This window comes from Mustela nivalis (assembly GCF_964662115.1).
Source record: "Mustela nivalis genome assembly, chromosome: 6".
NCBI lineage: Eukaryota > Metazoa > Chordata > Mammalia > Carnivora > Mustelidae > Mustela > Mustela nivalis.
The window spans coordinates 128,375,707-128,390,428 of NC_139025.1; the positions used below are offsets into that span (position 1 = coordinate 128,375,707).

General features: G+C 42.8%; 1 protein-coding gene across 3 annotated transcripts in view; it reads left to right on the forward strand.

Moving 5' to 3' along the window:
• Window positions 1-14,722, forward strand: part of CERS3 (ceramide synthase 3) — a 107,965-nt gene that overhangs the window by 65,386 nt on the left and 27,857 nt on the right. For all 3 annotated transcript variants that reach the window (XM_082734218.1, XM_082734217.1, XM_082734216.1), the window contains 2 exons: window positions 777-905; window positions 4,324-4,430. In XM_082734218.1, the coding sequence (XP_082590344.1) occupies window positions 777-905; window positions 4,324-4,430 (236 nt within the window). The remainder of the gene's footprint in view (window positions 1-776; window positions 906-4,323; window positions 4,431-14,722) is intronic.

The following is a 14,722-nucleotide window of genomic DNA, read 5'->3' on the forward strand; positions in this document are numbered from 1 at the left end:
AATTAGAGAATAAAGGATAAATGTAAATATACACAGGAATGTGTGTGTATGTATATGGTGTGTGTATGCATGCATGTGTGTGTGTGTCTATGTATACCCATTGTGGGTCAATGGAAAGAACAGCAGATGTTAGGACTTCGATGACAACTATTCAACACTGTCCCAAATGTAAGTGACTTCATCAGTGAGGATAACATGTGTTAGTCCCCTCACAAGGATAGTGTTTAAGAATCAAAGTGAAAGCATTTTACAAATTTCAAAACATTCAGATGTAAGTTGGTTTTTTGTGAAATCTTGCCATTTTCCACAACATGGTTGGAACTAGAGGGTATTATGCTCAGTGAAATAAGTCAATCAGAGAAAGACAATTATCATATGATCTCTTTGATATGAGGAATTTGAGAGGCAGGGTAGGGGGTTGTGGGGGGAAGGGAGGGATAAAATGAAACAAGATGGGACTGGGGAGGGAGACAAACCATAAGAGACCCTTAATCTCAGGAAACAAACTGACGGCTGCTTGGGGGTGGGGCAGTAGGGAGAGGGTGGCTGGGTGATGGACTTTGGGGATGGTATGTGCTATGGTGAGTGCTGTGAACTGTGTAAGACTGATGATTCACAGACCTGTACCCCTGAAGCAAATAATACATTATAGGTTAATTTTAAAAGTTGTTTTTTGAAAAATATTATTATTATTATTGTTATTGTTGTTAACACTTCCAGTGATTAGGAAATAACTGCATTTGCCTAATAGCTTCTATTTTCCTCTCCTTTTGTAGGATTTTCTAGCTCATGTCATCCACCACCTGGCTGCTCTTAGTTTGATGAGCTTCTCTTGGTGCGCTAATTATATTCGCAGTGGGACCCTCGTGATGATTGTGCATGATGTGGCGGACATTTGGCTGGAGGTAAACGTTTGCCATTAAAAAAGTAATAACAGTACCATGTCTTGGGTTTCTGGAACTCCTCCCTGGGAGAACGGTCTGGGAGTGATTTAGCAAGCCTCCCTGTCCTGAAAACACCCAAAGTCTGAGGATGTCTCTGGGTCCTCGGGTGCTTCAAGCTTAGAGAAATGAAAGCTTTTAGCGTTTAGTCCCCAGTCTTCTCCACGGTACTTGAGAGAGGTTAACCCATGGGGTTCCACCTGTACACGTTGCCTGCAGATACTAGCTCAGGAAGTAAGGTGAGATAACTTGAGGAAGGAATGAGCTCTAATCGTTTAAAAGGAAAATGTGGATTTGTGGCTTTATGGATTCTTAATGTTGGATGGTACCATATATTGACTTAAGCCAAAGCCAAATACCCATTGAAGGGTCACACTGGCCAGACAGGGATCCTCCTCCAGTTTTAAAGAACGAGGGCTGATGTTTCTTCAAGTGGCATTTATTTCCTAAGGGAGGAATGTTTTGGAGCAGGGGACATTAAAACAAGAGTCTCCCTCGTCCCAAGCAACACACAACAGGAGTAACAAAGCAAATTAGGATTGTTTTCTCTACTTGTCTCGGTTATGTATTGGTTCCTGTTTGCCCCGAGGCAGTGACCCAGCAGCCCTCTTGCACACCAGCTCTCCTGCTGTACTTAGGGCCACATTTCCCAGAGCCATAAGTTTGTCCTCTAAATACCTTCACTTATAATGAAGCCGAGGAAAATAATGCTTGCCCATCTCGTGTGCAGGATTGCCTCTTGAAGGGTTAATAGCTGAATGTAAGTTGGTATGGGAGAAATTCAATTTGATAGCATCTTGTTCTTCTAGATCAGGGTTCACCAAACTTTCTGGTGAAGGGCCAGATAGTAAATCAATTCTGTGGGCACTGTAGAATCTCTTGCCATATTATCTTCTTTTCTGACTGTTTGCTTTTTCTTTTCTCATACCCCTTTAAAAATGTGAAACCCATCCTTACGGAGTGACTACCTTTAGCCCATTGGCTGGATGGAAGTTTGCTAAACCCTGTTATAGATGTAACCAGAAGTCATTTGAAGCCATTTCAAAGCCACTGGCTACTGCTAAAATATTAAATGTATACAGAATTTTGTTTCTTCTGTGTAATTGGCATTAGACACGTAAATCCCATTCCAAAGGCAAAGATTATTCAGGGCAGCAAATGGCTTAGCAGAAGAAGGATTGTGCCAGTTTTCCCATGTGTTGTGATCTCAATGTAGCCATATCTGTTATAATTACCTCTGCCTCTGATTGTATCTTGGTAACCCTGCCTGTAATTAAGACCACATTGGCCATGACTTAAGAACTTGATGCTACTCTGTTGATTTTAAGCACTCTAGCCTTTGGTGTGTATCCACTGTAAAAAAAAAAAAAAAAGCTTCATTGTGTTGTTAAAAAGGAGTTAGATGTGGAGACTGGGAATAAGCTCTGGGTTGTCCCTGCCCACTCTCCCCGACCCATCCCTGACATGCTATGACTCCCTAGGTGACTGGGGCAAATCACTTAATGCTTTGTTTTCTGTCCTCAGCAGTAATATGAGAAGTCATATCTGCTCTGTAGGGTATATCGTGAGATTTAGCTCATTACTGTTGGAAAATGTTCTGAGCTTCTTAGGTGAAAAAAAAAAAAGCAAACAGAAGGAAAATGAAATTTCAAACTCAGAGGGCCCTTAGCAGATAAACTATGAGAACGGCCTCATGTTGTTAATGATCATGAATCATTCCTGATTCACAAACCACGATCTAACCTGAGATTCAATGAGCAAGGCCAGCACCTTCCACCATCTGGGAAGAGGCACCATGAAGTGGTGGCACGGGGGCCGATTTCTGATATCCTCCAAGGATGCCTGGTCCACAACTTCCTCGAGTAGTTGGCTTTTCTGGTTGTCTTCTCGGGCAAGTGCTCATTGAACCCAGACATTGAACAACTTTTGGCCCTGTTGAGACCCTCCTAAAGATGGTGACTATTAATCTTTCATATTCCTCAAGACAGTTGGTGTGAGTCATCTTTTAGCCTTTTCTTGGAAAGGAAAAACAGCCTTAACATCTAGAACTCTGACTTAGAAGGAACCTCTGTGTTCTTCATGCCTCCTCCTGATCCTCTTGTTTCCCCCATGTTCAAGTTTGTATGCAGGGCCCAATGCTTGAACAGTATCCTGACTCACGCTTAGCAAAGGACCAGAGTGACTGTCGATCTCCATCATTGCACAGCTGGGAATATTCTGTGTGTATATTTACCCCAAGGAATGCTACTTTGCCTTCACAAGTGCTCTCCCTTCCTGCCTGTGCACATCTAGCTAGCCACCCTAGCCCAGCCTCTGACTCTTCAAACAACTCCCACACTCCATTCCAAGCACCCTGAACTTCTGGCCCAGATCCCCATACCCATCTCCCACCCACTTGGCAGACTAGCCTTCCGTCGCAGCATTTGAATCTGTTGCCTTCTGGGCCCCCTGCCTCTCCACAATCTGATCATATCCTTACCCCATGGTAAATATGGCAGAGTATGGAAAACGTCATGAAAACCCTTCCCGAAGTATAAGTATGCTGCCTCTCTTGGTTTAGAGTGGCTTTGAGCTACCAGACCAGTTTTAGTCCTGAAACCATGCAGACCTGAGCCACACTTCTGGAGGGATGACCTACACTCAGCAACTCCTATCCACCTCCCACCACCCCCGAGTCCAGATACCTTCCCATGCAGCCTTGGGCTCCACTAGATAATGCCAGAGAGAATTCTCATCCATTAACCTGCTACTACCACATTAAACACTTTCTGTAATTCCTTTTACTCAATGCAGACCATATGAATAGTGTAGACTAGCATAAAATAAGTGGGGAAAAATCCAGTGCGTGCAACTTCGTTTCAACTAGGACACAGCCCCCAGGGTGGCCCCCTCACTCTGCCCCTTTTGTCAGCTGCCTTGATTGCAATGTGTGCAGCCCAGCCCAGCCCAGATCTTCACTCATATTTCAACCTTTCTCTAATCCAGCTCTCCAATCAGTTAAGTGGAGAAAATAAATCAGCGCCCCAATGAAATGCATGCTAACATTCACTGGGCTAACTTGTAGGGCTTGTGAAGGACAGGAGTAATATTACAGTCATTTAAACATATCTTTTTTTTTTTTTAACATTCTATTATGGAAAATTTCAAACAAACAGCAAAGAGAAGAGCATAATGGACCCAGTGGGCCTTTCCTCCAGTGTTACCAGTGGTCAGTGTGGCCAGCCTTGTTTTGTCCGTTTCCCCATCCATCCCTCTCCCCTACCCCCCACACAGAGACCACTTTGAACCAAATCCTGGACATCATATCTTTTATAAATATTTAATTTAAGAATTTTATTCTAACATCACTTTATCTGAATGCAATTGCTTTTTTTGTTTTCAGTCTGCTAAGATGTTTTCTTATGCCGGATGGAAGCAAACCTGTAACACCCTGTTTCTCATCTTCTCTACCATATTTTTCATCAGCCGCCTCATTATCTTTCCCTTCTGGTGAGTAGACAAGGGGCTGGGCCGTACCTTTGGTCACCATGCTGAGGTGGCCTTGGCACATTGTTGAAGTCTCTTTCCTACATTGATGCCCGGTTGTTTGTGCCAAGTTCAGTTGGAGAAAATAAAGGGAGGGGGGCATTTCTATGAATAATTAAAACAACACCTTCCAATGTGGAAAAGGCTTATGATAAAGGGAGGTCAAAATGTGCAACCCAATGGGTAAACAGCAATTCTTACTCTCTGTCTCGTTTCATGAATGTCGATCTTTCTTCGTGTTTAACAGCTTTTCCCTTTATTCATTGAACTGTCATTGGTCAATCACCAGCTCTTTGAAAGAGAGACATGTTCTATGTTAAACAAAATATAATTAATATAGCCACCATTAATTGAATGCCAGACACTGGATGAGGCCCTTTGTATATTTTGGCTCCGGTCTATACAACAAATCATAGAGATAAGGTCTTATCACTCCTACTTCACAGATGAGAAAACTGATACTGATTTCATTTTCCATGATCACTGACTGGTCTTAACAATGGTCTGGATATCCTTTCCATATTAATTGGCTCTTGATCAGCCTTTTGATTTTGTTTAGCCAAGGGCTGGCAGTAAAGAACCGATATTGTGTCTCCTCTGACAGTCATCCCTTTAGCAAGCATAATTTTCCATATGTTGATTGACAGGAAATGAAGAAGTGTGAGGAAGTCTTTGATAGTTTGGAAGAAAGAACTTATAATGACCCATTATTTGGGGCTGGTCTAATAGTTTCATATCCTCTCAACAGAAAAGTGGGGTTGGTGTTGCTGACGATCCTGGGTCCTCTGGGACCCAGGGGAATGTAGATTCCAGACCTGATTCCTAGTGAGTGAACGGCACCCTTGACTAGCCTGCAGGGAAGTCTGGCCAGACTTTCCTATGGAAGCCAGCTACGTGCTTAAACCAAGACCAGTGTCTTACTTAGACATTTTCTAGAGAGGAGCAGCATAGTGTGGTAGTTAAGTTCATGGATGCTAGTCAGGCCTAGATTCAAATCCTGGCTTCACACTTATGACCTGTATAATCTTGGACATGTTAGGTCATTTCCCTGGGTCTCAATTTCCTCATCTGTAAAATGGAAGTAATTGTTGTCACAGGCTTAAATGAAGTAATACATATGAAACAGTTCAGAATTGTGTCCAGAACATAGTAAGGATTAGCAAATGCTAGCTACGTTTATTAAAGTTATTAATAAGTCTCTAAGAATTTGAAATTTAATCTAGGATCAAATATGAGACACAACATTTATAATATTCTCCTTGGTTGATGAATCACATTGCCCTCACTTTTGCTTCGGTTGAGCGCATGTGTTTGTGAACTTGTAATATTGTGTGATAGCGGATACTGATAGTGTTGACTTTCAGGTAATAGTTGAATTATGGCTTTTCAGCGTGACTTTTATGATGCCATAAATCCAGCATTTGCCCACCAGTGGTCTCTTCTTATGTTCCAGAAGTACCATATTTTCTGGTTTATCTGTTACTACATAGTAAACTATCTAAAAATTTGATGGCTTAAGACAGTGTTGAACAAGGGGATTTTTTTTGTAAAAGGCCATAGAAGAGCTATTTTCAGCTTTAAGGGCTGCATATGGTCGCTGTCACATACTATTCCTTGCTTTGTTTCATTTCATTTACAACCCTTTAAAAATGTACCAAACCCAGCTGAGCTCACAGGCCAGAGAAAAACTGGTCGCAGGCCTGATTTTATCACCAGGCCTTAGTTTGCAGACCTCTCTCTTAAAATAACAACATTTATTGATTATTACTATGGCTCATGGTTTGCGGAGTTGACTGGCTCCAGCGAGGTAGTGGTTTTCACTTAGGGTCTCTGTTGTGGTTACAGTCAGATGTGGCCAGAGTTGGGAATTTTCTGGAAGACTTCCTCACACCACATGGTTAAAGTAACACGTAAAAAGTCAACTGGTTGATGCTGATGGCTGGTTGAGACCTCAGCTGGGCCTGTCAGCTAGAATCCCATCACATGGCCTGATTAGCTCGTAGCATGGCAGCTGGATTTCAAGGGTGAGCAGTCCAGAAAAGAGCTAGGCAGACGCTGTGTGTCCTTTCATAAGCCACCTGCAGAAGTCACATCATGCTACTTCCAACCTCATTTTCTTCACTGGATCCAGATGACTAAGGTCAGCTCATATTTGAAGGAAGGAAAATTAGACTCCATTTCTCCACGGGAATAATTTCAAAGAATTCGTGGGCATATTTTAAAAACATACACCATGGAAGCTTCCAGTCCCAGGGAACGGTCTGAGAAGCTTTGCAGTCTTGCTGCTGTGGTTGGCTTCTGATTCAGCAATGAAGGACGTTAACCTCAGACATTCCCATGATGTCTTAAATCAACAAGCAAGCTTCCTCTTGCCCAGAAAACAACCAAACATCATACGGGGGTTGAGTGATTGTGGAGGTGGTGTGTTACTTTCCCACACACCCTCGACTTTAAAAATCCTAGATTTAAGGAGCCGTTCTCTTGCCAGCATTTCTGGATTTCAAGAAGAATTAGTTGCATGCATTTGGCATTTTCTTGATCTTGATAGTTCACTGAATTCACCAGCCCACTGCAGAGGGCAGCCAATACCACTGTTTGCTGTCTTCAGGGAGTTGGATGGCAAATAAACCACTATTAACAGACCCAACTGTAAAAAATTTTTTTGCTGGTAAAAATTTTTCCACACTGACATTGACGGGTCCTCCTTGTTTGGAAGGCTGAGGAAAGCCTCACCAAGCTATTGGAAGTTTGAGAGATTGATTCTCGATGGTTTTTGAAAGAATCCATTGTGGTGTGTTACCCTGGCTTACATAGCATTCCCATCCCCTTTAACGTGTTACACAATCATCTTGCGGTGCCAAAGAGGAAAAGTCAGTTCCTTGTTGTTAGCCTGGCTCCAACCATCTGTCTAAAATGTGTAAGCGTAGATTCATTTTTCAAGGATATTTTATTAGTTCAGTTTGGGGGGGGAATTTACTATGGCCCAAACGATGTGCAGATGATAGACCTATTTCATGGATCCAGACATTTCCGAGGCGCCACGGGAGGCCGGCAGCCCACCACTTGCTCTGTTCCTCACAACGGCTTTCGTTGCACATTTTGTGGTAGACAAAGGGTCCAGTGGGGAGAACACTAACCCATCTGAAATTTATCTGGAAACTGTGGGAGAAAGAAACAGAGCCCGTACATTACACTTCCCTTTCCCTTTTACTTTCCCTTGGTTTTCCCCAGTGTCAAACTGTTTGCTTTCCTCCGATGATCTTCTTTTGTGTGGGTACAGCTCTGTCTCCTCTTCTCTCCTGCTTTTTTTTTTTTTTTTTTTTTACCCCCCAGGAATCTTATTTAGCCAGTTCTCACTCAATCAGTGTCAGCATGTGGTAATTACATGGTTTTTTATAACATGGTTCCTCTCAACATCAGGCAGGAATTCCAATCGGCCTGGGCCAAATTACTTTAATCTGATTGCTTAGTTACCTCATTTGTTTGTATTTTTATTCAAAAGCATTTAAATCTCAGGCTTATAATTTTTAAGGGTATTCCCAAGTGTTGTTTTGTTTTTTTCTAAGATTTATTAATTTATTTTTGCAAGGGTGGGGAGAGAGATAGAGAGAGAGAGAGGAGAGTGCATGAGCAGGGGGAGGGGCAGATTGAGAAGCAGATCCCCCCTGAGAAAGGAGCTTGATGTGGGACTTGATCCCAAGACCACAGGATCACGACCTGAGCCAAAGGCAGACACTTGACCAACTGAGCCACCCAGGTGCCCACAATTGTTGTTTAAAAATGATGGCTTCTCTGCTTTTGAATTATTGGATGTATCTGTCTATTTGAATATCATACAAATACTGCTGGGGAATCACTAGGCTAGAAAGACCTTCCCAAGTTCAGGTAAACAATTTCTCTGATTCTTGACACTTTCCTCCATAAACCACAAGGGCAGATAACAATTTAGTCCAGGCTAATCCACTGAAGGAAAGGAGCACTCCGTCTCAACGGAAGTTTACGGGGGGAGGTACTGGCTCGCTGGTTCGTTTCTTGAACTCATCACACGTAGAGGTTGTGGGGAATACACTGGATCAATGAGACACAGTTCCTACCTTGCGGGAGGAGTTCATAAGGGCAGCAGAAGAGATCCTTTTATCAACCACCCTACCTATATATTTGAAGATTATTAACATTGACCTGTGTTTCGGATGTTCAAAAAAATTTTCCAAAGGTGAATAATCTTCAGGTAAGGAACTTGCTAATCTGCAAGGGTACATATGCTTGTGGTAACTTTATGGAGTCCCCACCATTGGTTCGCTGGACTTCAGGCTTCAGCTTTCAAGGATCTGGCTCTCAATGGCAGAGGAAAACAGTCCCACGGAAAGCCTCAGGTGAAAAGGAATTCTGTGGGTCATGTAGCCCTAGAAGTACTTGGAATGGCTATCAGAGAGAGGGCAGTTTCAAGAAAAGATAAGCCAAAGCTAGAAGAGTACAGCAGTGCTCTTAGTGGACGCTCAGCCGAGGGAAGACAAGAATAAGGACCCGGGGGACCTTTCCCATCCTCATAAAGCCTGGAGCCTGGGTTCTGAATAAGTCAAGGGCAGAGCCTGGGTGTCATGGTGCCCTGGTGGGTTTCTAGGCCCTCCTGGGATGGTGCTGTGCCCGACTCACAGCCACCAGAGGAAAGGAAGGGCTCGTGCAATGTGAGAGTGGCCCTGTTGAAGCTGGGGCCCCTCCCTGGAGCCACTACCGCAGATGTGTATCTCTGAACTAGACTTTCCAGTTGCACACCTTGTGTAAGAGACAATGAACTTCACCACCTGGGTTTGTTCAATGTCTCCTTGACAGTGTGCCCTCACGGGAACTCCTTCCCCACACCCACGTGCTCGTTACTTCTGCAGCTCATAGATGTGTAAAGGACAGCTCCAACCATCACCCTTCTTCGTATTGTCATACTTTAGGATAACAGACGTTACCCAGAATTTAGCCAAACTCCTTTATTCACTTATTTATTTAGAAATAATTTCAAATATATAGGATACTTTCAAGTATATTACCAAGAATTTTAATGTATTGTGTTTACCCAGATTTACTAGTTGGCATTGTGCCCTGTTTGCTTTCTCTTTTCTGTTCTCCTTCTCTCATCCTTCTCATTCTGTCTCAACACACACACACACACACACGCACGCACGCGCACACGCGCATATATGTATCTACATGTGTTTTCTGAATCATTTGCAAGTTGCAAGCATCATGTCCTCTTAATCTTAAATTCTTCGCTGCGTCTTTCCTAAGAACAAGGAGATCCGTTTACGAATCACAGTATTGTCCATTGATCCAATATGTTTTTACCCCCTCCTACTGGATCTGGCCCAGGATCATATTTTGCCTTCAGTTCTCATTCACCTGGAACAGTTGCTTTCTCCTTCAGGTCATCACTGTTGTGGAAGCATGTAGACACCCCTACTTATATTCCAGGTGGGGAGTTAAGATATTTCCAGGATCACACAGCAACTTAGGAAAGACTAGAAACAGGGTATTTGAAACACAGAACAGATACATTCAAATTCAATTAGTAAATCGGACGACTTAAAGCAGACATAATTTGCCTCCCCTAAGTATTTATTAAATTTCCTTCACTACACAGTCACTTTGAAATGTAAGGCATCCCTGACATATACGGTAGGCAATTACTCACCAGTAGAACCAGTCTTTGTTATCCTGAGATGGCTGAATGCGCACTCCTATAATTAGCGAGAGAAAAGGACCTTCACCTTCCAGTTTTCATTAGGAAAACACAACTTTTAGTGGCTGCCTTATCTAGCCCAGCAAATCCAACTACTGTTTAAACCAACCATGTGATTTTTTTTTTCCAAACCACGGAAACTCCAGTAATTGCTAGAGGGAAGGTGGGAAAGCAAACCAAAGAGGGAAAAGTCTGACGTTCACAATCCAGGGTCACGGGCGTAGTGCAACCTTTCGGACAGATTAAAGGCCAGTGGACAGAGCAGAGTGGTTTCAGGAATCCAGGAGCACGGAGTTTCTGAGCATCCTCTGTGGAAAGAGAAATTCCACATGACCAGGAAGGGAAACATGTGTTTGTGTGTTCATGCGTGTGCTTACACATGTGACACACGTGTCTGGGACAAAATTGAGTAAGACAGAGGTGTTGGTTTTTCTCTCCTTCCCACTCTTCTTTTAGCAAAAGAAGAGAAGAGTTGAGATTGAGACTGGACCATCCTTTACTGAGGACATAGACTGATAGAAAAAGGTCCTGACCGAGTAACCACAGCCCCCAGACCCACTGACCCTGGGGCCACAGCGGCCACCCCCTTTAGAGCTCCTCTCCATTTGGTCCCCTCTGTCCTCCTGCACAGAATGTTCCAGCCAGCACAGCGTCCCCACTCCCTCTCCGGAGTGGCCTCCCCTTCCTTTCCCGAAGCAGAAACTCCAGCCTGTTCAGCTGCCCAGTCCCCTGGGTGTTGCTCTCCCTGTAGTGGGAATGCCAACTCTCCACAGTAGGAAGGGGTGGGTGGAAAAGGCGTTGTCAGAGCAGGAGTCACGGCCATGGCTAGAACTACCATTTTCCCAGTGCTTCCTGGATGTGAAGCTCTTCCCAGTTAACAAATCATTAAGCCCACACAACAGTTTGATGAGGGGAGTGGTGGTGTTTTCATTTCACAGAAGAAACGGATGCCCAGAGAGCTTATGTCACTTGCTGCCGACCGCAAGGGAGCCGGGATCCTCAGCTAGCCAGCCCCAGAGCCCATGCCTTTCCTCTCCCCTTGGGGCAGTAGCTGGCTCTCTCTGGAGGCATCTGTATTTTAATGGTGGTCTCTTCCATTTCTAGGACGCTACAGTGTGCAAAGCTGGCTGTGTGTTTCCCTGGAGCCTCCCAGTCATGGGGCAAGGCGACTTCCACCTTGTCCAAGGTCCAGGAGGCTTAGTGACTTGGGTGTAGGTTATGAGGCAAGAAAAGTGGCCTCAGCCCCAGAAGGCTGCTCTGATGAGTCTGGGCCAGGTGTATCACTCCCCTTTCTAAAACTAGCAAATCTTCCCAATGCCATATCTTGCAAAGCCAACAGGGGACGCGTCCATTCACCTCCGCACCTGCATCTTACACCACCCCTCCCTGCCACTCCTCTCCCTTCAGCTGCACTGGTCTCATCTTAGCCCTTGACTTTTCTACAATGCCTCCCACCTGAGGGCCTCATACATGTGGTCCCTTCCAACCAGGACCCTCTTTTCTGTGTCTTCCCTTGAACTTGAAGAAAAGAGAACTCTCAGGTCAACTATACCCCACCTTCTGTTTTTTTTGTTTTGTTTTGTTTTGTTTTGTTTTGTTTTTTCTTTGTTTGGATCACAATGAGTAATTACATAGTTAAGACATTATTCACATTCTCTGGTAGAATATGTAAAGGAGATGCTTTTGAATCATTTCCTTTGTTATTTTTTAAAAAATATTTTATTTATTTATTTGACAGACAGAGATCACAAGTAGGCAGAGAGGCAGGCACAGAGAGAAAGAGGGGCAAGCAGGCTCTCTGCTGAGCAAAGAGCCCGATGTGGGACTCCATCCCAGGACCCTGAGATCATGACCTGAACTGAAGGCAGGGGCTTAATCTACTCAGTCACCTGGGTGTCCCTCCTTTGTTATTTTTGACATCGACAAATTCCTAATGGGGATCCAGTAAGGAGGAAGGCCCAGGAACAGGGGAAGGGAGGATACAGAGAAGAGGATGTCATGGCCACTGCCTTCCGAAAGCGTGCCAGCAAGGGAAGAGTGATCTTGTACGAGCAACTGTGACCACAGGGCAGGTTGAATCAGGCCACATTCTCTCAAGGACTTGGTAGTGGGGGAGCCTAGAGGAATTGGTACACATCGAGAGGTGATCAGAAGAGCACGGAGAGCTTTATTGTAGAGGCGCCCATGCTTTGGTGGGTGAAGACAATCTCAGCTGAAACGGGGAAGGGCATTGTAGGCTGAGAGCGTACAGAGTAAGGCACAGCAATTGCTTACAGATCCAGCAACGAGAATGGCAAAGAGGCTTTACGATGCACATTATTTCCTGAAATCCCTGTGAATGCAGGCACTGGAATGTGAGCCTTACCGCTTCAGGGATTTGGGTCAGTTTTATTCATTGCCCTAGTCCTGTCTCCTATAAAGTGCCAGGTAGCACTTTGGTAGGTGCTCAGGGAACACTTGTTGAATGGATTGAATGGATACTCGTTGCTTCCATTTTACAGTTGAGAAAATGCATGGAGAATTGGATCAAGGCTACACAGAACCAGGATTTTAAGTGAAAGAGCCAGTATATTAAGAAAATGTGGAGAAATATATTTTGTGGTGATAGAGATAAGAAGGGCCCTTTAAAGCATACCATCGAGGCAAACAAGAAAGGCAAAAAAAAAAAAAAAAGATAAATTTGGTTACAAGAATATTTTAGAAGTTAGTTTCCCACAAAAATCATTAACAAGGTTGAAAGAAATAGACCATGTGGTGATATTTAATAGGATTTAAAAATAATGTTGTTGCCCTTGATATGTAGAAAGCACTCATGAATCAATGGAAAAAGTAAGCACCCTGATAGAAAAATGGGCAAATACCATGAAGAAGCAGTTCACAAAAGTATAAATCAAAATTACCAAAGAAAACACAAGTATATAAACATATATATTCACTTCACAATAAATAAAAATGTAAATATAAACAGCATGATGCTCTTTTAGATAGAGGCTGACAAAGTACAATGTTAGTCAAGATCGAAGGAAGCAGGTAATCTCATACACTAGTGTAAGACAGTAAATTGTTGTGGTCTTGCTGGAAAGCAGTCTAGCAATGTATTCTAAAATGTAAAATGAGTATACTTTTTAATTAAATATTTTAGCTATTTTAAGAAAATAATCAAATAGTTCTATCAAAATGTCTTTACAAGTAATTCTTACAATATTCTCTATAACACTATGAAAATTTGGAAAACAATATCTACCCAAAAAGGGATAGAAGTTAAATAAATAATGATATCTGTAAGTATATTTCTGTGCAGGGGTAGTAGGGGTTGGCAAACTCAAGCTCACAGGCCAAATCCAGCCCTCTGTTTTGTTAATAAAGTTTTATTGCCACATGGCCACACCCATTAATTGGTATAATTCTGTAACTGCTCTCACATTGTGGTGACAGAGTATTTACAACAGAAACCAAATGACCCAGAGGCCTAAAATATTTACTATCTGCCCCTTTACAAAACTGTTTACTGATCCCTGATATGTTGGTATATCCATTAACCTGGAAAGCTCTATGTATCATATTTTTGAGCCATAAAAGCGGGGTACAAAATTACATGCCTAGCGTGTTTCTGTGGTATAAAATCGTGTGGTAATGGAAAAAAGGCCAAAAGGTAAAGGAACTTAAAAACTTAAAGAACGTATTTTTAGGAGAGATACAGATCTCTTTATGTATTATAATTCATACGACACCAAAAAGAGTCAGTTTCATGTAAAAAGTAAAATATGTATGGGAAAAGCTGGAAGATAATACACAAAAGTTCCAATATAATTTGTTTAGACTGATGGTATTATGGGCAACTCTATTTGTTTTTCTTCTTTTCCCTTTTTTGTATGAATAGATTATTTTTATAGTTAGAATAATATACCTATAAGCAAACCAATCCAGCAAGTCTAAGATCATGGTAGTGTATGAGGTCTGGGAACGGAACAGGTAAACCCTTCCTACAGCACTCGTAGCTGAAGCCACTGTGCGTTCTGGGTGATCAAGGGCAGCTCAGAATGATGTTCGTGAGTCTGTTCACGAAATACATAAAGCATGCAGTTCGCTTTAGAAACTGGAAGTAATAATAGAATTTTTGCTACTTTAAAAGCCTCTTTTATTGGCAAATTTACTTTGGCAAAATTCACCATTCACTTTGCTGCCCAATACACGAGTTTGTGTCATAAGGGCAATTATAACCCTACGTAAACATGCATTATCCTATTTATTCTATAACCCCCCGGGGAAGCCGAGTAGGGTCGTGTAGGCTCTTCTGCTTGCAGAGAGGAAACCCAGGTACAGAGACTAGAGTGCAGGCAGCCTGACCATAAAAATTCCATTTGCTTTAACTTTTCTCCCCAGAGGCAGACTGTATTTTTTTTTTAATTTTTGTAGCTTGCCAATAATGATATAAAAGGTAATATTATCATATTGTTTTCCCTTGAGAATTTCCTGGGCATGGTTAGAAATGAAATAAATGTTAAATGCCTTGGGAGGAAAAGTATTT